This window comes from Polypterus senegalus, chromosome 8, assembly GCF_016835505.1.
Source record: "Polypterus senegalus isolate Bchr_013 chromosome 8, ASM1683550v1, whole genome shotgun sequence".
Lineage (NCBI taxonomy): Eukaryota > Metazoa > Chordata > Cladistia > Polypteriformes > Polypteridae > Polypterus > Polypterus senegalus.
This window is the reverse complement of record NC_053161.1, coordinates 181,340,589-181,366,995: the sequence shown is the minus strand read 5'-3', so window position 1 is coordinate 181,366,995 and position 26,407 is coordinate 181,340,589. Positions and strand designations below refer to the sequence as shown.

Genomic DNA, 26,407 nt, shown 5'->3' with positions numbered 1-26,407 from the left:
TCTATTTTTGATCTGAACCACTTTGTGTCCAAGTCACTGTTTTGTGCACCTATGATGAGACGTACATCTTTTGGTCTTAGTTCGCCCCTCATAAGCCATGCATGAGAAAGTTCTGTTTCCACATGAGGCTGTTGGAGGGGGGCAGGGTATTTACCACTTTACTTGTAGTTTCCTCAATTATATCTTTTTTGTTTTCATCAAACTTTTTGAATTCTTTCTTCAGCTGCTTACTATTGTACTGTGTTCATCTGTGGACAAGGTGAGGGAGTTTGTCATTTTTTTTCTCTCTTCTATGAAGTCTTTGATGTTTCTGAAGATAGCTGCTCAGTGAAAACGTATTTCCACATTCAGAGCAGCAATATGGCTTCTCTCCTGAGTGAATTCTTTGGTGGCACTTAAGATATCTTTTCTGTGAAAACTCTTTGTCACATACAGAGCAGCAATACGGCTTCTCTCCTAAGTGAGTTTTAATGTGTATCTGAAAATTACTACTGTAAGAGAATTGTTTTCCACATTCAGAGCAGCAATATGGTTTCTCCCCTGTGTGAATTCTTTGGTGGCTCTGAAGACTGCTTCTCCGTGAAAAGTGTTTACCACATTCAGAACAGCAATACGGTTTCTCTCCTGTGTGGATTCTTTGGTGGCTCTGAAGATGGTTTCTCTGTGAAAACTGTTTACCACATTCAGAACAGTCATATGGCTTCTCTCCTGTGTGAAGTCTTTGGTGCCTTTGAAGTTGGACTCTTATTGAAAACTTTTTGCCACATTCACAACAGCAATATGGCTTCTCTCCTGAATGAATTCTTTGGTGGATCTTAAGATAGCTTCTCTGTGAAAACTTTTTGCCACATTCAGAGCAGCAATACGACTTCTCTCCTAAGTGAGTTTTAATGTGAATCTGAAAATAACTACTGTAAGAGAATTGTTTTCCACATTCAGAGCAGCAATATGGCTTCTTCCCTGTGTGAATTATTTTGTGGCGCTGAAAACTGCTTCTATCGGAAAACTGTTTACCACATTCAGAACAGGCATACGACTTTTCTCCTGTGTGAATTCTTTGGTGGCTCTGAAGACTGCTTCTCCTTGAAAACTGTTTGCCACATTCAGTACAGCAGTGAAGTTTGATTCCTGTATAATGTTTGAAGGATAAAAAATTAAAAAGTTTTAAATCATCCGCTTTCATACTGACATTAACTTACAACACTAAATAAATACTGGTTTAATTTATGAACAAACTTTGAAGTGAATAGAGACTCAACTTGTTCATTTTTTTTTGGTATTTCAACAACTCACCACATGAGCACAAAATGAGCCAAGTAGTAAAAATAGTAAACTAAAAATATCACGTGATAGGAACAATCAACAAGACTACTGTTGATTTTTTAACTACATTATAGAACGGAATAATCATTTTCTCATCATATTCTTAAAATATTATAACATTATATATTGTTAATTATTGCAGGTAGAAAGTAATAATTATCACCCATCATTACATTGGAGAGTGTCATGTCAAATATATGAAATGAACTTTTATTAAACAGAATGTGTCTTAATATTTGGAAACAATTAGTCCAAATCTACCCAACTCCATAATATTTTTTTAGTTTGATTTTAAAAAGAGGCAGAGAATAGTAAAGCCAAAATATTTTAATATACAATGAGAACACAGTAAAATTTAAATGAATAAAACACGCAGGTCATTGAAAAATCCCAGAGACCCACGTGACACCTGCCCTGGAACAGCAAACTGGACACTTGTGGCTAAAATGCAAAATATACTTCTGTCTTCATACCACCTACGTCAGGGGCTTTTTTTGTTGCAAATTGATTTAAAAATGCATTTAATGGATTTACTTCCTTCAGCTAAAACAGGGGCCTCTAGAAAAGCAGCATCATTTTGTGAGAGTTTTGGAAAATTAATAAAATTAAAAAACACATGAATCACTCCAAAGATGGGAGTTCAGCAGAGGGGAAAGTATAAGAAAAAATTAAATAAACTTTATTAATTTCCAAGCAGTACTTAGTGATATTATCTATATGTCTGTCACTATATTTTTGCTCGACCGGAGACATGGATGATAAAAAATCTCATCTGTGCAGTCTAAGAGCTCACATCTCGTTCAGTTTAGCACCAGAGAGAGATAACAACGAGTGCACATGAAATGAACTCTCAACTCTGCACAAGATGGTAATTTACCTTCTCTCTGATTAGCGCCATATTGGGCTTGTGGACTGGATCAGAAAAACACGGGTGGATTTAAAAGATTATTCCGACGCTTCTCAAGATTTTCAATATTACTGTATGCCGAGTGAGAATATTTGGAGGTATTAGCAATGGTCAGGCCTTGAATATACTCTTTAACAGCCAGTCAAACACAAGATGGATCTCAGAGTCTTTCAGTGTTATAAATTCCTCAAGTTTAGCAGAGGTTTGTTTAATGAAATCCGCAAGAAAATGCTGACGAGGGGAGGAATAGCTGAAATGTAATGCAGTAGTGGTCAGACAACGAGGACAAAAATACAAATACATCAATCGAGTTTAGATTCATAATAAATATGGCAAGCACCTGTAAAGAGGGAGGAAAATGCTGATTAATCAGGGAAGGTGATTCATAGAGCAGGGAGTTAATACATGCATTTGCACCCATACCGATGATTATTTTCAATTCAGACAATGAAAGGACAGGATGAATATAATGTGTTATTCTATGGATGTGGGACATAGACTGCAACACAGGTGAGTTTTCTTTAACAAATCTCCATCAACACAAAACAAACCCTGCCTCTGAAACACCTCCAGAATCAAGAACCTTCAGCGGCACAGCATAGTGAACTTGGCCCAAAGTTCCATGTTATTTACTAGTGACTGAGAAGGACACTGCCACACACTAACACGTGGAGACAGCTCGATGAATGTATTTAAACCAAAAAGAAACAAATCTTGAAAATAGGCTGTATAAGCCTAGCTCAAAAATAATAAATCAGCAACACTTGAGTGCTTGCAAGTACAAGAGAAGACACTGAGATTAGACAGGAGAGAGGAAAACAAAGAACAGCAATAAAGGAGAACTGTAAATGAAATACATTACAAGGTGCCAAATGAGTTAACCCAGTAGCCCTACCAGCAATCATGTATAATGTAGACAGTAACTCCAGAATCCCACCCCAAACCGTATATGAAAAAAACTAAACCGAGGTCTCTCAAATAAAAACACAGGAAAAAATCAACAGGTTCTGCTTATGAGTGGGCAAACATGGAGAGAACTCAGTAAACAATCCCATCCTGACCCCAACATTCACAATACAAGAGTCAATGAGGTGAAAATATGAAAAAAATACATCTGAAGATAAATATGACATGCAAGCAAATATTAAACAAGTGTTGGTTGAGAGTAAGTGGAGCATGAAAGGCTTGTGTCCTGACTCCTCACAACCCACAAAGACTCTCTAATCACATGTGTATGTACACACACGAAATACACACATGGAAAAAAGAAAGTAGTAATTATGAATTAATATTCAGGAAAATCTCTAAGCAGTACTGGTAAATCATGCATAAAACAGTAAAAGCGGCCAAACACCAGTGACATGAAGGAGTCAAAGGCATTGAGCGCCTGCTGCGGGTCAGTGAAATGCTGCTGCACACCAGTGAAGGAAGTCTAAAGCTTTGTTTTTTTTTTTCAATCATTTCCGGCGCCGCATCCGAGTGGCAGCCTTTCCAGCAGCTCCGTATATGACTTTATCTTTTTATCTCTATTTTTCTCTATTTCATTGATCACTTCTACCACTTTTTTTATGTGGAATTGCTCCCTGGACACTTTTACACATTTTTACTATTTGACATGGATTGTTACACTCCGAGAATCGCCTATTCAAGTAGTCAGCTTAAAGCACTGAGAAGAAATGCTTATGCCGGTGTGGTTCCTTATTTACCTGACGAGGTAAGAAGACGATATCGGGCAGCCGAGCGGCAAAGATAAAAATAAGATTAAATTGAGACAACTTGAGAGAAAATGGCGTTATAAACCGTCGGTGCCTTCTGTGATCCTGGGAAATGTAAACTCACTACCAAATAAGATCGACGAACTGGCTGTGCTGGTGAAAAATGTCAGAACCTACAGAGAATGCAGCTTGCTGTGTTTTAGTGAAACGTGGCTAACGCTCTATCATCCCAGATGCTAACGTGGAGCTACCCGGGTTTAGCACAGTTAGAGCGGACAGAGACGCAAGTACCTGTGGAAAGAAGAAAGGAGGAGGACTCGCTCTCTATGTCAATACAAAGTGGTGCAACTCAGGACATGTAAGCGTTAAAATCTCCACTTGCTGCAGGGACATCGAACTGTTGGCCGTAAGTCTGCGCCCTATTACTTGCCCAGAGAGTTTGGACACGTGATTGCTGTTATTGTTTACATCCCCTCAAGCGAACGCGGAGATGGCGAATGACATCATCCATTCCGCAGTTGCTAAGTTACAAACGCAGCACCCTGAGGCACTTGTGCTAATCGCTGGAGACTTTAACCATGTAACGCTGGATAAAACATTACCTGCCTTCTCCCAGTATGTGGATTGTAACACTCGGGGAAACAGGACTATTGACCTACTATATGCAAACGTACAGCGTACAGCGCCACCCCACTGCCTGCGCTTGGGAAAGCAGATCATAACCTGGTTCTGCTTCAGCCTCAATACAAACCAAGAGTGAGGGCGCTACCTACAACCACACGCTCATTCAGGAAGTGGTCCCTGAGGCAGAGCAGGCTCTGAGAGACTGCTTTGGAACTACAGACTGGGATATATTGCTGAGATCACATAGTGAGAACATTGAAGAGGCTGTTGAATGCACAACTGATTACATCAACTTCTGTATGGACATTGTAGTTCCAGTAAGAACAGTATGCTGCTATGCTAACAACAAGCCATGGATTACAAGTGACATCAAGGGCCTTTTGAACCAGAAGAAAAGGGCTTTTAAAGGTGGTGATAAGCATGAGCTGAAGTGCGTGCAGAAGGAACTCCGAGTCCAGCTCAGGGCGAAAGAGCAGTACAGGAGAAAGCTGGAGCAGAAGTTGCAGAACAACAGTATGAAGGAAGTGTGGGATGGGATGAAGATTATCACTGGCTGCAGCTCGAAGCGGGTGCCGCCATCGAGACAGGCGTGGAGAGCAAACCAAATGAACAACTTCTTTAATAGGTTTGATCACAGTAACCCACTCTCACCTCGAGTACTGCATCCTCCAACCATCCTTCTGCTGATACCAGCATAGGTGAGACATCCCCACCCACAATTACAGCAGCCCAGGTGAGCAGAGAGCTGAAAAGACTTTGTGCCAGCAAAGCAGCGGTCCAGATGGTGTATCGCCACGATTGCTGAAGGCCTGTGCGTTGGAACTGGGGAGTCCTCTACAGCGCATCTTCAACCTGAGCCTGGAACAGGGAGAGTCCCAGGCTTTGGAAAACATCTTGTATCACTCCTGTCCCAAAGGTATCACGTCCTAGTGAGCTGAATGACTTCCGGCCTGTTGCTCTGACGTCACATCTGATGAAGACCATGGAGCGGCTGCTGCTTCACCACCTGAGGCCACAGGTCCGCCACGCCCTCGACCCTCTGCAGTTCGCATACCAGGAGAAGGTGGGAGCGGAGGATGCCATCATCTATATGCTACACGATCCCTCTCCCACCTGGACAGAGGCAGTGGTGCTGTAAGAATTATGTTTTGGACTTCTCTAGCGCCTTCAACACCATCCAACCTCTGCTCCTTAGGGATAAGCTGACTGAGATGGGAGTAGATTCACACCTTGTGGCATGGATTGTGGACTATCTTACAGACAGACCTCAATATGTGCGTCTTGGGAACTGCAGGTCTGACATTGTGTGCAGCAATACAGGGCACCGAGGGGACTGTACTTTCTCCGGTCCTGTTCAATCTATATACATCAGACTTCCAATATGACTCGAGTCCTGCCACGTGCAAAAGTTCGCTGATGACACTGCTATTGTGGGCTGCATCAGGAGTGGGCAGGAGGAGGAGTACAGAAAGTTAATCAAAGACTTTGTTAAATGGTGCGACTCAAACCACTTACACCTTAACACCAGCAAGACCAAGGAGCTGGTGGTGGATTTTAGGAGGCCCAGGCCCCTCATGGACCCTGTGATCATCAGAGGTGACTGTGTGCAGAGGGTGCAGACCTATAAATATCTGGGAGTGCAGCTGGATGACAAATTGGACTGGACTGCCAATACTGATGCTCTATGTAAGAAAGCTCAGAGCAGACTATACTTTCTGAGAAGGTTGGCATCCTTCAACATCTGCAGTAAGATGCTGCAGATGTTCTACCAGACGGTTGTGGCGAGTGCCCTCTTCTACGCGGTGGTGTGCTGGGGTGGCAGCATAAAGATGAAAGACGCCTCACGCCTGGACAAACTTGTTAAGAAGGCAGGCTCCATTGTAGGATTAAAGTTGGACAGTTTAACATCTGTGGCAGAGCGACGGGCACTAAGCAAACTCCTGTCAATCATGAATAATCCACTGCATCCACTTAACAGTGTCATCTCCAGGCAGAGGAGTAGCTTCAGTGACAGACTTTTGTCACTGTCCTGCTCCACTGACAGACTGAGGAGATCGTTCCTCCCCCACACTATGTGACTCTTCAATTCCACCCGGGGGAGTAAATGCGAACATTAATTTTATTTTAATTTTTATTTTATTACTATTTAATTTAATATTGTTTCTTTGTATCAGTATACTGCTGCTGGATTATGTGAATTTCCCCTTGGGATTAATAAAGTATCTATCTATCTATCTATCCATCTTGTCAGACAAATCAGGAAAGCAGAAAGATCAATTTGTGGAGCCTTTCTGATCACCAGAGATGAGGTCTTGTGGGATTGGTGTGGTGTTGATTGAGTAATTGGGAATAAAAGTAGACCTTCCATCCTTCAAAAGTTACATTTGAATTTGTGTGTGCATCTTTCAGAATAGTAACTCAGTCAAAACTGGATGTAGACGTGTCACTTTACCTGGTATGTATTCTATGTGCCCGGCCTAAGATTAGAAATGGTTGAAAACCAAAAAAGCCATTATTTCTTCATAAAGCCAAACATTTTCACACTCTTATTATATGGAACTCCAATAATTCTGATAAGCCTCTCTTTGATCCATCTTATTTTTTGTAAAGTTTCTTATGGGGATATTAGGTCTCAGCATAAAAGGAAAGTATTCTCTGTGTCATGCAGGAGTTTCTGCTTTTCGTTTCTAATTTCCACAATGTCACTATGAAGGTCAGATAACCTCCTCTCTTCTGATGCATTCAAGATCACACTTAGGACTCCATTTTGCTCCAATATAAAGGCTGTTAGATGATTAACAGTGGAAACTGCTCCAGAGTTATCAGCCACCATGGCAGCCACAATCAAACTCCTCTGGGCTTTCTTCACTGGCCTTGAATGCAAAGAACCAGGGTGCGTCTTCCGATGTGAACAATTAATATGTCACACCAAAAACCACAAATGGTATGTTGATGCTTTGATGACACATTTTTGAGATTAATTTGTAAAAACAGTAATTGCAGGATAGAGTCATGGAGTACTCTTACACCACAGCCATTATTCAATTGAGCATCATGTGGCCTCCTAAATGCAAAATGTATACAAAAATAGCTCATTTAAATCACTAAAGCAATACAGAAGAATGAACAAAGTGAAGTATTAATGCACTGACCCACAGGAGCACCAGTAATCTAGGAGAAAAAATATAGGATGAAGAAACCCGGGATCAGAGCCATGACTCGTATTAGTGTCTGCTCTGGATGAGGAGTGGCAGGTGAAACCAGGACTGGTCAGCTTTATCACACACCGGTCTCACTTATACAGCCCATTATAATATTAACGGACGTGCACTATGCTAAATGAAATTAAATGTGTTGCGTTTTACTGTGTATTAAATTTAATACGAGTTCATGTATGCAAAAGAAGTCTTATTAAATTACGCATTCTGTGAATTTTTATTAATAAATTTCAGGCGTCTGTTGATGTTCCTGCTAAAATTACATGAAAGGCTTCATTCTTCAACTTGACAGTTTCCCTTACTACTGCTATCCTCTAAAGACTACTAGGGCTGTCATCATGACAAACACCAACAAGCTCCTGTCCAGAGCTCTTTACAGTGGCCTTTACACCGGAGTTCTTGACGTGATCAATTCAGACTCTATACCTCGTAGATAATAATGTGTACTAGCCGACGCCCGTAGCATACGGCGGTGTAAGAATAGGAATGGAAAACGATGAGAAAGGAATTCAGAAATCAAGAAGAAATAAATACTTCATGAAAGACACAGTTGTAAATAGGTGTTTTGGTGGAGACGACAGATAATGAGTCGAAAGATCTAACCCTAGAAAAAGCCACGTACAACTGACCGTGGCTGAAGACTGGTTGTTAGAATTATTGTGAAGAGTAAACAGCATGTGGGAAAGAGGAATGCCGCGCATCTGAAATTCGACTATGTAAATATAATCAATAACAACCCCAAAAAGATGTTGTTGTAGAATGTCTCTAAGTAATTCCCACAGCTTGTAGTATAATATCAGGTCTGTGCTCTGGTCTTTGAGTATCCGACAGTACATGTAGAATTTCCGGCCAAGCAGAATTATATGTGAAAGTGATAAATAAATGAGGCTTTCCGAATTTACATACTATGGCCATGGCATCCTGAAAGTTTTGTTGCATGTATCTTAGACTTCCTGCAAATGTGGATGGTAATATGATCATTTTGCCTACACGTACGTTTTTATTTTCAGCGTTTGCTTGCAGTGCATCTGATAGTCCTTTGTATTGTTCCACGCGCAGATCTTGTTGATGTAATCTGAGATAGTTGAGACGAGCGCCCTCTGTTTTAACATACGCAACTACGAAGAACTGTTGGAATAGTTTGCTGCTGGAGTGCAAAATATTAAATGTATTCCTCATTGCTAATCTGTACGCGTAAAATTGGCATTGAGTAAACCTTATTCGCTTGGCAGTTCTTTTATCAGGAACATGTTTTAAATCTTTTGTGCCAGCCAATGTCTCCATAAGGGAGTAAAAGTAGGTAAACCATATGATCGGAATTAATATTGACCGTGGAAATCTGTTTACAGGAGTTGCCTTGGGACAGATGCAAATCCATTTCATGCATGCGTTTGTATGAGTTAGCAAAGGGGTTGATGGTTCTGAGCATGGAATCAACCTGGAAGGGTAAATTTTTGCCTAATGCAAAGTTTGCTTTATTTTGTAAGCATACTTCAGTAGCTTGTCGAGAAATGCCATGTCGGCTGCGTGGGGGCGGGACCGGATTTGAAGAGGAGCTGCTGGCAGCTTGGGGAAGGGTTTGGAAGTAGACGAATAGGAATCGAGAAATGCCGTGACAGCTGCGTGTTGGCGGGACTGGTTTTGCAGTGGAAGCAGGATTACCCAGAAGAGAAATATATATATATAAGAAATACTGTAAATAGTAAAACGGCAAAGATACTAACGGAGAAGAAAATAATCAGGGGGTACCAAACTTATGAGCCAAAGGGAGAACTGAAAGTCAAACTGAAAGAAAGCAAGAAAGCACATTATTCTTAAACAAAGAAATCAGAAAGAAAACAATCTGTTTGAAAAAGCACAAGCACACGACTTCTTCTGCAATTTCAAATACACCAGAAATGCCCAAGCCAAACTTAACACAATTACCAATATGATGTCATAATAATCACATGATTATTATGGAGTAAATCTTTACTAAACACAACTTGATGCTCATGACAATAAATAAATAACATTCTAACACACCAAGACTTCTCAAGTGTGTATGTAAAAAAGTCCTATGAAAATGTAAACTCCACCTTTCAATGTCTTTCTCTTTCCATCAGCTGAAATACAGCACTAGCTGAGCAACCTGAACATTTATCATTAAATGATAGACAAGTCAAAGCCAGAGAAATTAAAAGTAAAACAATACTAAAGTAAAGTACAAAAAGGCCTGTTATAAGAGAAAGGGAGATGAAGCAAAACATAAAGTGAAGAGCTAAGGTAACAACAAGTCTTTAATTTTCTCTCAGGTGACAGTAGCTCTATTAGAACAATTTGGACGATAACAGGCCATTCAGCCAGGCAAAGCTCTCTGTGTAAAGAACATCTTAATGTTTGTGCAAAATTTGCCCAAAACTGGTTGCCAACTGTGTCCCCGTGCTCTTGTACAAATTACAACACAAACAGGCCAAACACAAGACTGTTAGCTAAAGATGCACAGAGATGGACACTCGGTTGGATTAAGCAGCTGTGAGAACGTGTTGCTCAAAATCTTCAATAGAATTTAAATTGCTTTACAGATGTATGCAATAGTTTGTGTACCTTTTGAAATTTTCTGAATTTTTTTCCCAAATTCCTCCTGAGAATCTGATCTGATCTTCAACTGCACAACAATCACAGACAAACACAATCAACCCGAACTCATAACACACAAACAACTGGACTGTCAATGCGGAACACACCATTAAACCTTTACAGTCCTGTCTAGTCAGGTGTTCAACCAATGAGAGGAGACTGGAGATGTGGCTTAGAGGCAATCAGAGAAATTAAAGGAAAGGAATGTGGGTTCTTGCAAAGCCATCTCTTCTCGATAAGAATCTGCTCATGAACATACAGATCAAGAACAAATATAACAGACAAGAGGAGACCATTCATCAGACCATCAAGCTTTTTAGTTTAACTAACAGCTAAGCTGTCCCAAATTCACATCAAGATAACTCTTAAAGATTGTCAAGAGCAGATAAAGCGAGAGGAGAATAAGGCTGGGAAATTGAGACACAGGGTGAAAAAATAAAGCTGGGAGAGCAAATATAGGTATTTAAAAGAACATCTTAGCTGATTTAATGCTTTCAAATATTTTTCAAATATTACTTGCCTTTTCATTCTGATTATGTAATTTCAAGTTCTTTATATTGTGTTGTTTATTAATTACCCAAATATCTTCACATTTTGTGGGTGAGACCCTAAGAGGTGAGGTTACACCAATATCACTCCTTAAGGACCACCCACAGCATGTATATTTGATAACAGGGAGGTGGTCCTTCAGTTGTTTACTGATATTTGATGAGTGCTTTATTATAACTATTTAAACCAACAATCCATTTTGGGCCTGTGCATGCTGAAGCCTCCTGTTGAGTTTGGAGTCAGGCTGCCTGGGTTGAGACCTATCTACAGATAGGCTAGTGAAGGTCCTAAGGCCTCATTTATAAAGCTTGCATACACATAAAACTGGACTTGAAACGTGTATATGCAACCTCCCATACAAATGTTAAGATTTACAAAAGAAACTTGACAGGGGAACAAACATATTTACAGTAACTCTGACCTATACATACACAACATTTCAGAGAAACTGGGAAATGATGACAACCTTGATCATGGAGGAAAAGGCAGCCAAAGCAGCTACATGACGACTCGCAAGAATAATTCGATTCACCAAGCTGTTATTATAACTTGCGTTGATATGACAAACATGACACCTCAAAAATTAGAGCTATGATGTACAAACTGTATTTTAGTTCCCTTAAAGAGAGCCAATGATATGTATTTGCACTGAAGAAATTCTACTTTGTAATCACTTTAAATCTGCTAGTTGATGTCTCTTCTCAGGGAAGTAGCCGACACCTCAACAGTATCTCAGCCAAGCTTCACTCCATTATGTCCGCTGTGCTGGAAGCCATTAACTGACTGCTGATGCACTACATCTCATTTTTGTACAGTGTGGGTGTACACACATAACACATGACATGTTTTTGCCAATACAAAAAGTCAATCTGCAGCTTTGTCCAGCTCTCCTAATAGAACTGGAACACTTTACTGCACTAATTTTGCAAAAAGAGCACCTAGGAAGATTAAAGCTGCTTTTGATAACCGTAACCAGTGACATTCCATTAATACACAAGTCATCCAAGATGTGGCTGACAAATGTCATGTCTCCATGGCCTCACTCAAACCATGAGTCATCTATTTTGAGACAAAGTAGCTTTGACAGACGTGATGTTGCTTTACATGGTGAAATATGTGTTGGTGAAGTAACCTGCTGAACTCTCAGTGTTTCATATGACCTGACCTATTCATTATAACAACAATCATGGCATTACATGTGCCAGGTGACAGTGGCTTCCGTCGCAGACAGTTTTGCCCTACACCTTTCCTGAACCCCAGAGCACAGAGGAGAGGAACTGTAACTACAAGTATGATCTTTCACTCTCAGATGAAGAGCAAAGTCAGATATTCTTGAATGCAAGTAGTGAGGAGGAAGATGCTGATCTACCAGTCCATTAATTTCTGCAGCATCATCATTGCATATAGAGGTGACAGATTAACAGGCTCCATATGTGAATGTTTTCAGGGTGGCAGTTAAAGGAGTGTTCAAATATACATATTTAAAAAGTGACTATGATTTACAAAAAGTAAATTTTATAGTAATGTGCATACATCTGGTTTATAAATGTTATATTTTTTTCTGGACGTACACATTTTCCTGTTTTTTTTTTTTGTGTGTGTATATATTCATGCTCAATTCCATGCAAAGTTTTATAAATGTCATCCCTGGTCTGGTGTGTGAATGCCTGAATCTCCATGTCACCATGTGTGTGTCCCCATTTCACAGTGGTTTGGAGGTAAAAGATCACTGCACACCACTATCACCTCATGGTAGAATCACAGTTTAGAGCTTTTTTTGCTTCTGCAGGACCAGGACAGGATGCCATCATCAATGTAGCACTGAAGAAATCTGATAGGAGATGTTAGGATAGTGAAAGCTTGAAGTTAGGGAATAAAAAAGACAATCAACTGAAACAAAAGAAGAAGTCAACAAGAGAAAAGCTTAAACAGAAGAAAGCTGGTGTTCTGGACTGGCCAATCAGAATGAAGAGCTTAGGATTCATTGGCTTTACCTGAAGTCAGCTGATCATCGAAGGAATCCCTGAGACAGCAAGGAACTGAAAACTTTCAAAATTATGAATAGACAAGAAATTGAACCCTGAGTAGCAGTTGCAGGAAAAGTTTGGTGAAAGTCATTGCAGCTAAAGGAGGATCAGAAAGTTTCTAAAGACGGGGGTCACAAACTGGACTGTTCCCATGTTTAAATAATGTATTCAGGAATGACAAGGGTCTCATTGTTTGTTATTAGTTTAAAACGACTGTGTTTGTCTGTTTTAGGAACTTAATTGAAGATCAGACCAAAGAATTAGGACAAATTATTGCAGAAATAAAAGGAATTCCAAAGGGTTCACAAACTTTCTTTTTACCAAAGACAGCCTTCGAGTGTTTGCATAATGTTACAAACAATAACTGAACAAGTGCAGACTCCTAAACCCTGTAAAATGTAGTGAAATCACTGTGTTTAATATAGTTTGAACGTTTGTCCAAGTTTCATTAAAAAAAAAGCACAAGACAGCACTTTTAGGCCTATAACTCTGACCCTAAAATGTACACCGATTGTTATTTTTCACTTACTTGTTTTAGATGACGTCTTAGGTGGTGGCTGACCTTCCTCTGTTCTAGGAGATGACATTTTTTTAGTCGTCTTTCTGTCAGACTGTAATGATTCATATTTTATATTGATAGAAGACTCCGGAAATGAAGAGTGTCTGCAATGAGAAGAGACTAACCCGGTCACTGCTCCATCTTGATCTCCATAATGATGGTCATCTTCCTTGACACTCTCCATACTCCTATAGCTGGCCACCACAGTGCTGACACACTCCTCTTCATTCTCCTCTTTAATATTTACTGACCCCAGTTCACAGTCCTCTTCCTTAATGTCCAGACTCTGCTGTTTGGGGTGGGCACTCTCCCACTCACAGTCCTCCTTAACATTTACGGTCCTCTCCTCCATGATATTCAGGTCAGCCTCACACGGTTCTTCTTTTACATCCATTTAAATGTTACAGTAAATGGCAGAGTTTTATCTCTCTGTGGGAAAAAAAACAGGAATCAATTCCATTAAAACTGCATCATTCAGATCTAAAGACATTTGATTTTTATAACATCCTGTTAGTTAAAGCTGATGTCAAGTTAGACAGTTCATAGCAATCAGACAGTAACTCATCACTTTTCTTGTCATATTAGGTGTAAAATGTGTTTAGGAATGAAAGGAGGGTCCAACAGGCTAGAAGAAGAAGAAGAAGGCCATCTTGCACAGTTGTGTATCAACAGTATTCACTAGTCTGATTGAACATTCAATACTGTTTGGGTCTCAGAATTGTGTTATCAGTTAATGTCAAGGTAGGTTTATACAAGTTAGGCCTCAGGATTATGTTAAAGAACAGGGGCATATGAAGGAGGAACTTAAAATCGCTGGTCAATGTGTCTAATGTGAAACTGCCCCAAGCTTGCAAAATCCAAAACCATTATTTAAATCACAGCCTTCATTTAGATAATCTTAGCGAGATGGAGGAAGTTGGCAGTGTGTCCCTGTAAAGATGGTCGCCTAATGTGAGACACTCAATGTCTGACTTCTAGTAGCCTGGGACTTGCTAAGATAAATTTAAAACAGGTTTGATTTTGTTTTTAGTCTTAGGGGCAGACTGTGTGTGCAGGAGAGCAGACAACCAGTGAATGTTTCCCTGAAGTAGAAGGCAAGAGTTAAGTGAAGAGGAGTAAGAAACTGCATGTTTTTAAACTAACAAAAATAAGAGATGCTCTTCTTTCTGTTGTTTCATTTTTCAAACAGCAAAATAAAAGGGAAAAAAAAAATAAAATAAAGGGTGAAGATCGCTGCTGAAGAGCGACAGCTGTTAACTCTTTGTACACCACAGGCGTCATCAGCAGCATGCTATTGGCTGTTAGAAACAGGGCCGAGCACGACTCTGCTGAATGGTCGGTACACAATCCCTAAATGTGACAATTGTTTAAATTAACATGGTTAGGTGATGAGATCAGCGACTGTGCTTAGCAAACCTGACATGATCCAGGACAAAAATGTCCTTCAAAACAACTGTCATTTTCAACAACTTTGAAACAAGTTTCAAATTTATCAGCGTCATCTTGTTTAAGTACACTCAATAAAGTACAAAATATTTTAGTAATTAACACAGTAATAAACTCCTATTAAACAGCAGCACCTCCAAGTATTGTGAGATTGGCATGGTGGAGGCCTTGTGTGCCTCAGTCTTTCTTAACACTAGAATTACCAGCGCCCCCCACCGAATTAGAACGTGCACAAACTTCTCCCAGCTCATGCCTTGATTGATTTTCTGGGAGTGAAGTGGAGTTTTAGAGTGGAAATAATAGATCGTTATTTGGAACATATGCATTTCATTTCTGTTCCGTTTCTACGGTAATCTGTGTAAACACATTGTTAAAATAGAAACGTTTTTTATATTCTAGTAGTAGATGACAAAATGTAGGCATACACTATATAATGTATGAAGCCTGAAGTCCAAATATCAAAGAAATATTTTCACAGAAGTTACAAATCTAACATAACAATTGCGCCTTTATTCAAAAATATAACTGCAGAAAAAAAAGCCGCCTTAACATGCGACATTGACACCCATTTATTATGACTGCCTCTGTGGTGCAATAGAATAAGCTGCTGACTGGGAATCAAAAGGTCGTGAGTTTGAACCTGTACCACTCCGTTTTGAGAAGTAAACTGCTCTTATTCTTACTATTTTAGAATAAAAGCATACATTTGATTTTAGTCTGTAACAGCAGGTGTAATTTATGATCCTTGTAAAGGTTAGCTTTATTTTTTTTTTAATTCACTTTTCATTCTCTCAGTCGCGTTCAGAATCAATCCATACAACCCCATCTGACACGGCTGTTTTCACATAAAGATGCGCTATAGCTCTGCAGTGTACCACGATGCATACTACCGACCCCACCCCCCACCCCACCCCCAAAAGGGTTCTAACACACAAACATTTCTCTCTATGCTGTGGTTTCTATTACACACCTGAAAGAAAGAGACCATATATGTGAAAACATCATCACACAAATGCAATATTATTTGAAAACGAACAGCGTCCGATCAGCTGTAAATGTATGGCATTTCTAAATGTTTGCTTTTTTTCAGTCTGATTCTCTCAGTCAGATTGTATATTTGTCTCTTATTCAGTGCACGCAAGAACATGCAGGTGGCCAGATGCTGTGTGTTACAACATGCTGGCAGTGATCAACGCACATTTTAAAAAAAGAAAGAGACAAATATATGTGACGTTTTGAAGAAATCATTTGATGACACGATTTACCTTTATTTATTTACTTACTTCCTAAAGCCTAAAGTCACAAGTAGTGTGCAGAGGGCATGCTCAAAAATGTGTTTTTTAATGCCACAAAAAGTGCCTGCTGACACTTTAGTATGCAAGTAATGGTATGTGCATTCATTGCTCTGATGTAGAAGGGAGCTGAGTTTACCTCTGTTATAGCACGTCTATGTGAAAACAGCAGTGTCAGATGCGGGGGTGGGGTGTGTTTGGGCTCGTGAATGCGGCCGAGATAATAAAACTGACAAAAAAAAAAAAAAACCTTTACAAGTATCATAAATTACATCGGCTGTTACAGACTGAAATCAAATGTATGTTTTTATTCTAAAATAGTAAGAGGAGGAGCAGTTTACTTCTCAAAATGGAATGGTGGAGGATCGAACACACAACCTTTTGATTCCCAGTCGGCAGCTTATTCTATTGCGCCACGGAGGTAGTCATAATAAACAAGTGTCAATGTCGCATGTTAAGGCGGCTTTTTGTTTCTGCAGTTATATTTTTGAATAAAAGCACAATTGTTGTGTTAGATTTGTACCATCTGTGAAAATATTTCTTTGAATTTTGGACTTCAGGCTTCATACATTATATAGTTTATGCCTACATTTTGTCATCTACTACTAGAATATAAAAAACGTTTCTGTTTAAACAATGTGTTTACACAGATTACTGTAGAAACGGAACAGACATGAAATGCGTGTGTTCCAAACAACGATCTATTATTTCCACTCTAAAACTCCACTTCACTCCCAGAAAATCAATCAAGGCATGAGCTGAGAGAAGTTTGTGCATGTTCTAAGTTGGTGGGGGGATGGAATAGCCAGCTACTTGCAGCTTTTCTTTTATCAGCACATTTAGATTAACAAAAGACGCTGGCGGAGAGGTGAGAACAGTTTTAAGAAGCGAGTTAAGGTGGGACGGATTTACGAGTTTTTTTTTGTAGGCTCTGGTAATTCTAGTGTTAAAGCTCCACCCTGACGGACCAGTTTGCTATGGGTAACCCTAAAAGGGGGGGCCAGAGTAAAAAGCGTCTCATTATTGGCCTTCATGAATATTCTAATTAAATAAAAGTGGGTCTTGGCCAGAAGATGGATGCCAGTCCTGATAGTGGTGTTCACCTAAGAGTGGCACATGGGGTGACCCACACAGCCTGGTTGGGTCTGTATGATAAAGTCACATATATAAGTAGCCAAATGGACCTAAACTTCCACCTCACCACCATGGTCCAGTGCAAAGCAAACACAACTAGAAGTTACTGGGGTACAAAAAGAAAACCATTACAGGGCAGGAGCCAGCTATATGGATCGTGGACTATCTTACAGGCAAACCTCAGTATGTGCATCTAGGGAACTGTAGGTCTGACATTGTGCTTAGCAACACAGGAGCGCCGCAGGGGACTGTACTTTCTGCGGTCCTGTTCAGCCTATATACATCGGACTTCCAATACAACTTGGAGTCCGGCCACGTGCAAAAGTTCGCTGACGACACTGCTATCGTGGACTGCATCAGGAGTGGGCAGGAGGAGGAGTATAGGAACTTAATCAAGGACTTTTGTTAAATGGTGCGACTCAAGCCACGTACAACTGAACACCAGCAAAACCAAGGAGCTGGTGGTGGATTCTAGGAGGCCCAGGCCCCTCATGGACCCCGTGATCATCAGAGGAGACTGTGTGCAGAGGGTGCAGACCTATAAATACCTGGGAGTGCAGCTGGATGATAAATTGGACTGGACTGCCAATACTGATGCTCTGTGCAAGAGAGGACAGAGATGACTATACTTCCTTAGAAGGCTGGCGTCTTTCAACATCTGCAATAAGATGCTGCAGATGTTCTATCAGACAGTTGTGGTGAGTGCCCTCATCTACGCCGTGGTGTGCTGGGGAGGCAGCATAAAGACGGAGCAGCGAGCGGAAGCACAGAGCAGCGGCATCTCCCACAGGCACGTAGCACTTCGCAAACACCTGAGCAAGTTCAACTGAAGTAAAGCTGGTAGCTGACCAGGAGAAATAACCGACAGTGAGAAATTAAAGTCGATCGCTCAGCGGGTGGTGAAAACTTAAAGCAGACAGTCTCTTAGTGATTCAGCTGAATGTGTAAAGCGCTGAAGCACCAAAGTTACTACAAAAACAAGAAGATGACATCAACACTAAACGTAAGTTCTACCTGCTCTCTGCCCATTGAGGGCACGTTTATATGTTGTATGTCCTGCAACATGCACAGTTCAGGTTTTTCGGCCAACAGTGTAGACAGCTTCACCTGCCAAAACTGTTTAGTTAATTTAGAGTTGGTCAGGAAAATACGTAAATTGGAGGACCTTGTTAGGAATCTGATAGCAATTAGGCAAACCAAAAATTGGATCGACACGGTTTGTTCAGCTACTTCTGATTCGGCTTCAGTCTCTCCAGGTCCCACTGTAGTCAGTGTGCGGCCGAAGTCAGCAGCACCAATTCAGCCACAGGGCGACTGTATAACAGTAAGCCGGGGGTCCAAGAAGCCAAAATTTAGTCCCCCGGCACCCAGGTCGCCAATTCAGACTCAGAACAGATTCTCAGCACTCCGCAGCACACCTGTGGAAACTGAGAATATGAAAATGCTCATAATTGGCGATTCCATAGTGCGGAATGTTAGAATTCCAAACTGTGTTAAACCAGGAGTTAATGTTAAATGCCTCACAGGGGCCAAGATTTCTGGCATAGAGGCCGCATTAGACCATGTCGCCGACGAAGTATATACCTTATTGCTGCATGTCGGCACTAATGATATTTATTTACAGCAATCTGAGGTATTAAAGAGGAACTTCATCTCTCTATGCACCAAAGCTAAAAGAAAATGTCAGAATTTAGTTGTATCTGGCCCCTTACCAAGATTATATAGAGGGGATGTGATTTACAGCAGATTGCATTCCCTTCACTGCTGGCTAGAAATTTGGTGTGCAAATAAAAGCATAGCGTTTGTGAACAATTGGGATGATTTTTGGGAAAGGCCTGGGTTTTTCAAAACAGATGGTCTTCTTCCTAACTGGATGGGGATCTTATGTATTATCCCAAAATATGGCAGCAAAACTGCCTGGTTGACTGATTTGAGCACCATCGAGGCCACAGTCATGTGATCTTAAATCACAGGCTGCTGTTTATCCCACCTGTTACTAACCTGAAGCTGTTACTCAAAATCACTGTTGTGACACTGTCCCCCAAGCTGAGGCATCACCAGATGGATACTCGTTCCTTCATAAGTCTAGAGATTCTGGTCGAGGAGGAGGACTTGGAATAATTCATTGTAAAAAAAATGCAAATCACTTCTAAAAATTAAGGCAACTTTACATCCTTTGAGGCATTCATTTTAAATATTAAAACAGATTCCAACACAATTATAGTGCTAGTCTACAGACCACCACGGCCAAATTCATTGTTCATGACTGAATTTAGCAACCTTCTATCTGATTTGGCTATAAATTATGATCACGTAGTACTGATGGGGGATTTTAATGTACACATTGATATGGAAACTGACAATTTTAGCAAATGTTTAACTTATTTGTTAAATTCAGTAGGATTTTGTCAGATTGTCAAAGGTCCAACTCATATTCATAACCACAAATTAGATTTAATTATAACTTACAAAGTTGAAATTCAAAATTTAAATATTACTCCATTAAATGAAGTTATTTCCGATCACTACTTAATTACATTTGATTTAGTCCTGCCCTTGTCAACACACTCCCAGATTAAAACAAAGACAGTGCGACATCTAGATTGTAATTCTGCTTGAAAATTTGTAGATACAGTACTAGTCGAGTGTAATTGCGGAAAACCATTTAGATCAGTTAACATCACATGTAAACGTGGAAAACAATTTGGATCGGCAAACATCACATTATAATGTGACCTTGAGAGATGCTCTGGACACAGTGGCTCTCCTTAAAACAAAAGTGATCAAAGCACATAGAAACTCTCCCTGGTTTAATGAAAACACTCGAGCTCTTAAATTAGAGTGTCGAAAACTGGAGTGCAGATGGAGAACAACAAAGCTACATGTCTTTCAAATTGCATGGACAGAGAGTGTTAATAAATATAAAAAAGCCCTCTTTAAAGCTCGCTCAGAATACTATTCTACAATAATAGATAGCAATAATAAAAATCATAGGGTACTGTTTAGAACAGTGGCTAAATTAACAAATGGAAATTCAGATGAACAGTGCAAAATACCAACCGATATTAGCAGTACAGACTTTATGAACTTCTTTAATGAGAAAATTAAAAAGATCCCAGATCTCTGCATCACACAACCAACCAAATACTAGCTTAGCAGACCCTGTCTCACATTGCATTGTGACGATGTGGGTTCTGGCTCCACACTCCCATTGCTATTGGAAGCACTTGAACCCAACACCGTCGATAATGTTGCCGAGTGAGCTAGTCAGTGGAGGCAAATAAACACTTGAGCAAGGGGTGGTGCAAAAAGTGCAACAGTGCTTTTATTAAAAATCAACAAAACAAAAACAGTGTTCATAAATAGTGCAGTACTCCAAGTTCTTCAATAAATAAATAAATAATCCATTAAATGAAAACAAGGAGGTTAAAATCAATAGAAAAACAATCCTTTAAAACCAGAGGTTAAAATGATCAGGAAGATCTTCTTTTAGGAAGCAGTCTTAAAAACCATCAAACAAATCCGGTGCTCTTCTGTTAGCGTCTCACCTGCTAATCCCGTTTGGGCCAAGCAGCAGGCAAGACGCTCTCTGTAACCTCCGTCCTCTCTTTCCTTTCTCTCTCCGATCGTTTCTTTCTTCCCTTAAAACCGACTCGCGCTTCTTTTTTAAAATGACGAGGGCCACAGCAGCTGCAGCATTAGCCACGGGACAATCATGAATGTGGGCAGTTCCTCACCTGTGCACTAGGTGAGAAACGCCCACACCCTACGGATCGTCCCGTGGCCCACTATGGCCCAACGTCCCCTCACTAAGCCGCGAGCACATTAATTATTTATTTAAAAATGGCCTTTACTCAACGAGCTGTGGACCCATAACACCACATGCATTCAGCACCTATTCTAAACATTATCAATAGTTCATTATTGCATGGCACAGTACCTGATGCACTAAAAGTGTCAAGTCATTAAACCATTACTTAGACAGTCAGACCTACAGTGCATCCGGAAAGTATTCACAGCGCATCACTTTTTTCACATTTTGTTATGTTACGGCCTGGCCTTATTCCAAAATGGAATAAATTCGTGTTTTTCCTCAGGATTCTACACACAACACCCCATAATGACAACGTGAAAAAAATTTACTTGAGATTTTTGCAAATTTATTAAAAATAAAAAAATTGAGAAAGCACATGTACGTAAGTATTCACAGCCTTTGCCAAGAAGCTCAAAATTGAGCTCAGGTGCATCCTGTTTCCTCTGATCATCCTTGAGATGTTTCTGCAGCTTAATTGGAATCCACCTGTGGTAAATTCAGTTGATTGGACATAATTTGGAAAGGCACACACCTGTCTTTATAAGGTCCCACAGTTCATGTCAGAGCACAAACCAAGGATGAAGTCAAAGGAATTGTCAGTAGACCTCCGAGACAGGATTGACTCGAGGCACAAATCTGGGGAAGGTTACAGAAAAATTTCTGCTGCTTTGAAGGTCCCAATGAGCAAAGTGGCCTCCATCATCCGTAAGTGGAAGAAGTTCGAAACCACCAGGACTCTTCCTAGAGCTGGCCGGTCATCTAAACTGATCAATCGGGGGAGAAGGGACTTAGTCAGGGAGGTGACCGAGAACCCGATGGTCACTCTGTCAGAGCACCAGAGGTCCTCTGTGGAGAGTGGAGAACCTTCCAGAAGGACAACCATCTCTGCAGCAATCCACCAATCAGGCCTGTATGGTAGAGTGGCCAGACAGAAGCCACTCCTTAGTAAAAGGCACATAGCAGCCCACCTGGAGTTTGCCAAAAGGCACCTGAAGGACTCTCAAACCATAAGAAACAAAATTCTCAGGTCTGATGAGACAAAGATTGAACTCTTCGGTGTGAATGCCAGGCATCACATTTGGAAGAAACCAGGCACCGCTCATCACCAGGCCAATACCATCCCTACAGTGAAGCTGGGTGTTGGCAGCATCAGGCTGTGGGGATGTTTGTCAGCAGCAGGAACTGGGAGACTAGTCAGGATAAAGGGAAAGATGACTGCAGGAAAGTACAGAGACATCCTGGATGAAAACCTGCTCCAGAGCGCTCTTGACCTCAGACTGGGGCAACGGTTCATCTTTCAGCAGGACAACGACCCTAAGCGCACAGTTAAGATATCAAAGGAGTGTCTTCAGGATAACTCTGTGAATGTCCTTGAGTGGCCCAGCCAGAGCCCAGACTTGAATCCAATTGAACATCTCTGGAGAGATCTTAAAATGGCTGTGCACCGACGCTTCCCATCCAACCTGATTGAGCTTGAGAGGTGCTGCAAAGAGGAATGGGCGAAACTGGCCAAGGATAGGTGTGCCAAGCTTGTGGCATCATATTCAAAAACACTTGCTGCCAAAGGTGCATCGACAAAGTATTGAGCAAAGGCTGTGAATACTTATGTACATGTGATTTCTCAGTTTTTTTATTTTTAATAAATTTGCAAAAACCTCAAGTAAACTTTTTCACGTTGTCATTATGGGGTGTTGTGTGTAGAATTCTGAGGAAAAAAATGAATTTAATCCATTTTGGAATAAGGCTGTAACAAAACAAAATGTGGAAAAAGTGATGCGCTGTGAATACTTTCCGGATGCACTGTAGACCCACACATACTAAATAATTATAGGCCTATTTCAAATTTACCATTTCTCTCTAAAATACTAGAAAAAGTAGTTGCCAGTCAGCTTCAGTCACACCTTATGCATTACAATTTATTTGAGAAATTCCAGTCTGGTTTCCGTACTGGTCATAGTACAGAAACGGCACTAACACGGGTTGTAAACGACATTCTGATATCCTCTGATGAAGGGAACTCCGCTGTAATTATGTTGTTGGACTTAAGTGCAGCATTTGACACCATTGACCATTCGATTTTACTGCACAGTCTAGAAAATGTTGTTGGGCTTACAGGCCCTGTGCTCACTTGGTTTAGTTCTTATTTATCTAATTGATTCCAATATGTACAGAAATGTGCAGACAGTACTCCATCATTATACACAGAAGTTCAATATGGTGTCCCGCAGGGCTCAGTACTGGGACCTTTACTGTTTTCACTTTACATGCTTCCACTGGGATCTCTCATTAGGAAACATAATGTTAATTTTCACTCGTATGCAGATGACACCCAGTTATACCTTTCATTTAAATCAAATCAAGTTTCTCTGATGTTCTCTTTAATTAGTTGTGTTAGTGAATTAAAGGAGTGGATGAATGAGAACTACTTGTCTTTAAATACAGATAAAACAGAGATGTTAATTGTTGGAGGGAATGACGCTGATCACAGCAATATTCTGTCATCATTTAACTCAGTTGGAATCCCAATTAATTTTACTGAATCAGCCAGCAATCTAGGAGTTATCTTTGATTCTAGCATGTCATTTAAAGCACATATTACAAAGTCGTCCAAATTATGTTTCTTCCATCTTAAAAATGTTAGGAAATTAAGGCGCTTTCTAAATAAACGGGATTGTGAGAAATTAATTCATGCATTTATCTCTAGTAGGATTGACTACTGCAATGGGGTGTTCACTGGCTGTTCAAACTGTTCTCTATACAGCCTCCAGTTAATCCAAAATGCCGCTGCAAGAATTATTACAAGAACAAGAAAATATGAACACATAACCCCAGTTCTTAAATCTTTACACTGGCTCCCAGTTAAGTTCAGGGCAGATTTCAAAATCCTCCTTTTAACATATAAAGCATTAAATGGCCAAGGTCCGGCTTACTTGTCTGAACTTATCATGACTTGCAAACCTGAGCGCACATTAAGATCTCAAGATGCCGGTCTGCTTAGGATTCCAAGGATTAATAAAATAACAGTGGGAGGTCGAGCTTTCAGTTACAGGGCCCCTAAACTGTGGAATGGTCTGCCTGCTACTATAAGAGATGCCCCTTCAGTCTCAGCTTTTAAATCCCAGCTGAAGACTCACTACTTCAGTTTGGCATATCCTGACTAGAGCTGCTGATTAACTGTACAGACTGCATCTCTGTTGTTAGTCATTAGCACTAAAACATAAGTAACATGATAATTATATTTGAATACTAACCCTCACCTATTCTGTTTCTGTTCTTGGTACTCAAATGTGGCACTTGGTGCCATGGCCCACTTGCCAAGTTGTTTTGTCTGCCCAAGGTAAAGTCATCCCTGATGGAGGAATGCAGGAATCATGGGAAAGAGGGGTCCTTTCATCAGATTGGCTGGCCCAGTGCTGTTTCAGCTGTGGAATGGCCAAATGGGGGAGGCAGATTGATGGATGAGGTCTCCAGGACTCTAAACAAATCCAAATCTACTATTAAATTCTGCTCCGTACTTCTAAATTTTTTATTTATATACTGTACTGAGGATTTGTTCTGTTCTGTGTATTGTATAGTATTGACCCCCTTCTTTTGACACTGCACGCCCAACTTACCTGAAAAAGGGGTCTCTCTTTGAACTGCCTTTCCCAAGGTTTCTTCCATTTTTTCCCTGTAAGGTTTTTTGTTTTGGGAGTTTTTCCTTGTCTTCTTAGAGAGTCAAGGCTGGGGGCTGTAAAGAGACAGGGCCTGTTAAAGCCCATTGCGGCACTTCTTGTGTGATTTTGGGTCATACAAAAATAAATTGTATTGTATTGTAAAGAAGAGGGACGCCTCACTCCTGGACAAACTGGTGAGGAAGGCAGGCTCTATTGTAGGCACGGAGCTGGACAGTTTGACATCTGTGGCAGAGCGACGGGCGCTGAGCAGACTCCTGTCAATCATGAAGAATCCACTGCATCCACTGAACAGGATCATCTCCAGACAGAAGAGCAGCTTCAGCGACAGACTGCTGTCACCGTCCTGCTCCACTGACAGACTGAGGAGATCGTTCCTCCCCCACACTATGTGACTCTTTAATTCCACCCGTGGGGTAAACATTAACATTATCAAAGTTATTGTCTGTTATACCTGCATTGTTATCACTCTCTAATTTAATATTGTTTTTATCAGTATGCTGCTGCTGAAGTATGTGAATTTCCCCTTGGGATTAATAAAGTATCTAAGTCCACAACCACACCAAGACAAGTTAGATTTGCCAGGCCACTAAACCTGAGCATCTTTAAATTAGATGGAGAAAATAAGAATAAAAGAGCAGACATGGAAACTGCATAGAGACTTAAAAAACAGGCTGAGATTCAAATTCATTCTGACAGAACTGTTAGGCAGTAACACAAACCACAAATATGTATTAACTTCTCTAATACTCACTAACAGACATTACTGGATTGGATTTAGCACTGAAACATGGGAGTTTGTCATACTGGTTAAATGGGAAAAAAGACACACATTTAAATGTCTATTCAAGCAATGCATGTAAATGTCTGCTGTCTGCCATGGGTTAAGCAGGTTTGAGGCCGTGTATGTAAATACAGATACTGTTGTTCTCAGCTCGTATTCTCCAAGACTCTTCTCCGCGGTTATGGACTCCAGTTCGTTTTTCACTTTTACTAATCTGACTCCTCGCTATTCTTTTAATGGCCGGCCGGTCACCACCTCAGCGACTGTCTTTGAACTGAACACCGCGGAGGGACAAAAGAGAAACAAAGACAGAAATCAAAGCGCCGTACGTGTGGAATGAATGGCCGTCTCCTTGATGTCTGCGATTCGAGAAGGAATCGACAAAAGAAGCACACGGAGATGAATGAACAGGCGCCAGCGTTGTGACTGGGTGGAACGAATTAAAATTTGGGACTCAGCCACGTTAAGTGAACCGCAGATACAAATGAACAGAAACAGCACGCGGGTGGCCACAGCAGGATCCACTCAAGGAAAGTTCGGGAGGGGGCTAACGAATACGAACGCGCCACGCGGCGATCCCACACATCCACAAAATGCATTCCCAACATACAGAGCACTTACTGCCTGCCTCTTGGCGACGGGATTGTTTCTGAACTCGTTCAGTCAGCAACACTCTTGCGTCCGTAGTGTTTCACAAAGCGAGACAGTAGCAGCGTGGCTAC

General features: G+C 40.7%; 1 protein-coding gene and 1 pseudogene across 1 annotated transcript; one reads left to right on the top strand and one right to left on the bottom strand.

Annotated features, from left to right (window-relative positions):
• LOC120533521 (zinc finger protein OZF-like) lies at window positions 1–26,407 on the bottom strand. Its single transcript, XM_039760446.1, has 3 exons — window positions 26,307–26,407; window positions 13,512–13,970; window positions 1–1,128 (listed from the first exon to the last, which is right to left on the bottom strand). The coding sequence occupies exons 2-3, from the start codon at window positions 13,933–13,935 to the stop codon at window positions 245–247; spliced, it is 1,308 nt and encodes a 435-aa protein (XP_039616380.1). The 5' UTR covers window positions 13,936–13,970; window positions 26,307–26,407; the 3' UTR covers window positions 1–244.
• Window positions 19,643–24,355, top strand: LOC120534742 (annotated as a pseudogene).

Bases quoted from the DNA above. Each gene is read 5' to 3' on its own strand.
- LOC120533521 (XM_039760446.1), bottom strand. From the start codon at position 13,935: ATGGATGTAAAAGAAGAACCGTGTGAGGCTGACCTGAATATCATGGAG. The intron at 1,129-13,511 runs GTAAGTGAAAAA...AACATTATACAG, and splicing joins TAAGACGTCATCTAAAACAA to GAATCAAACTTCACTGCTGT.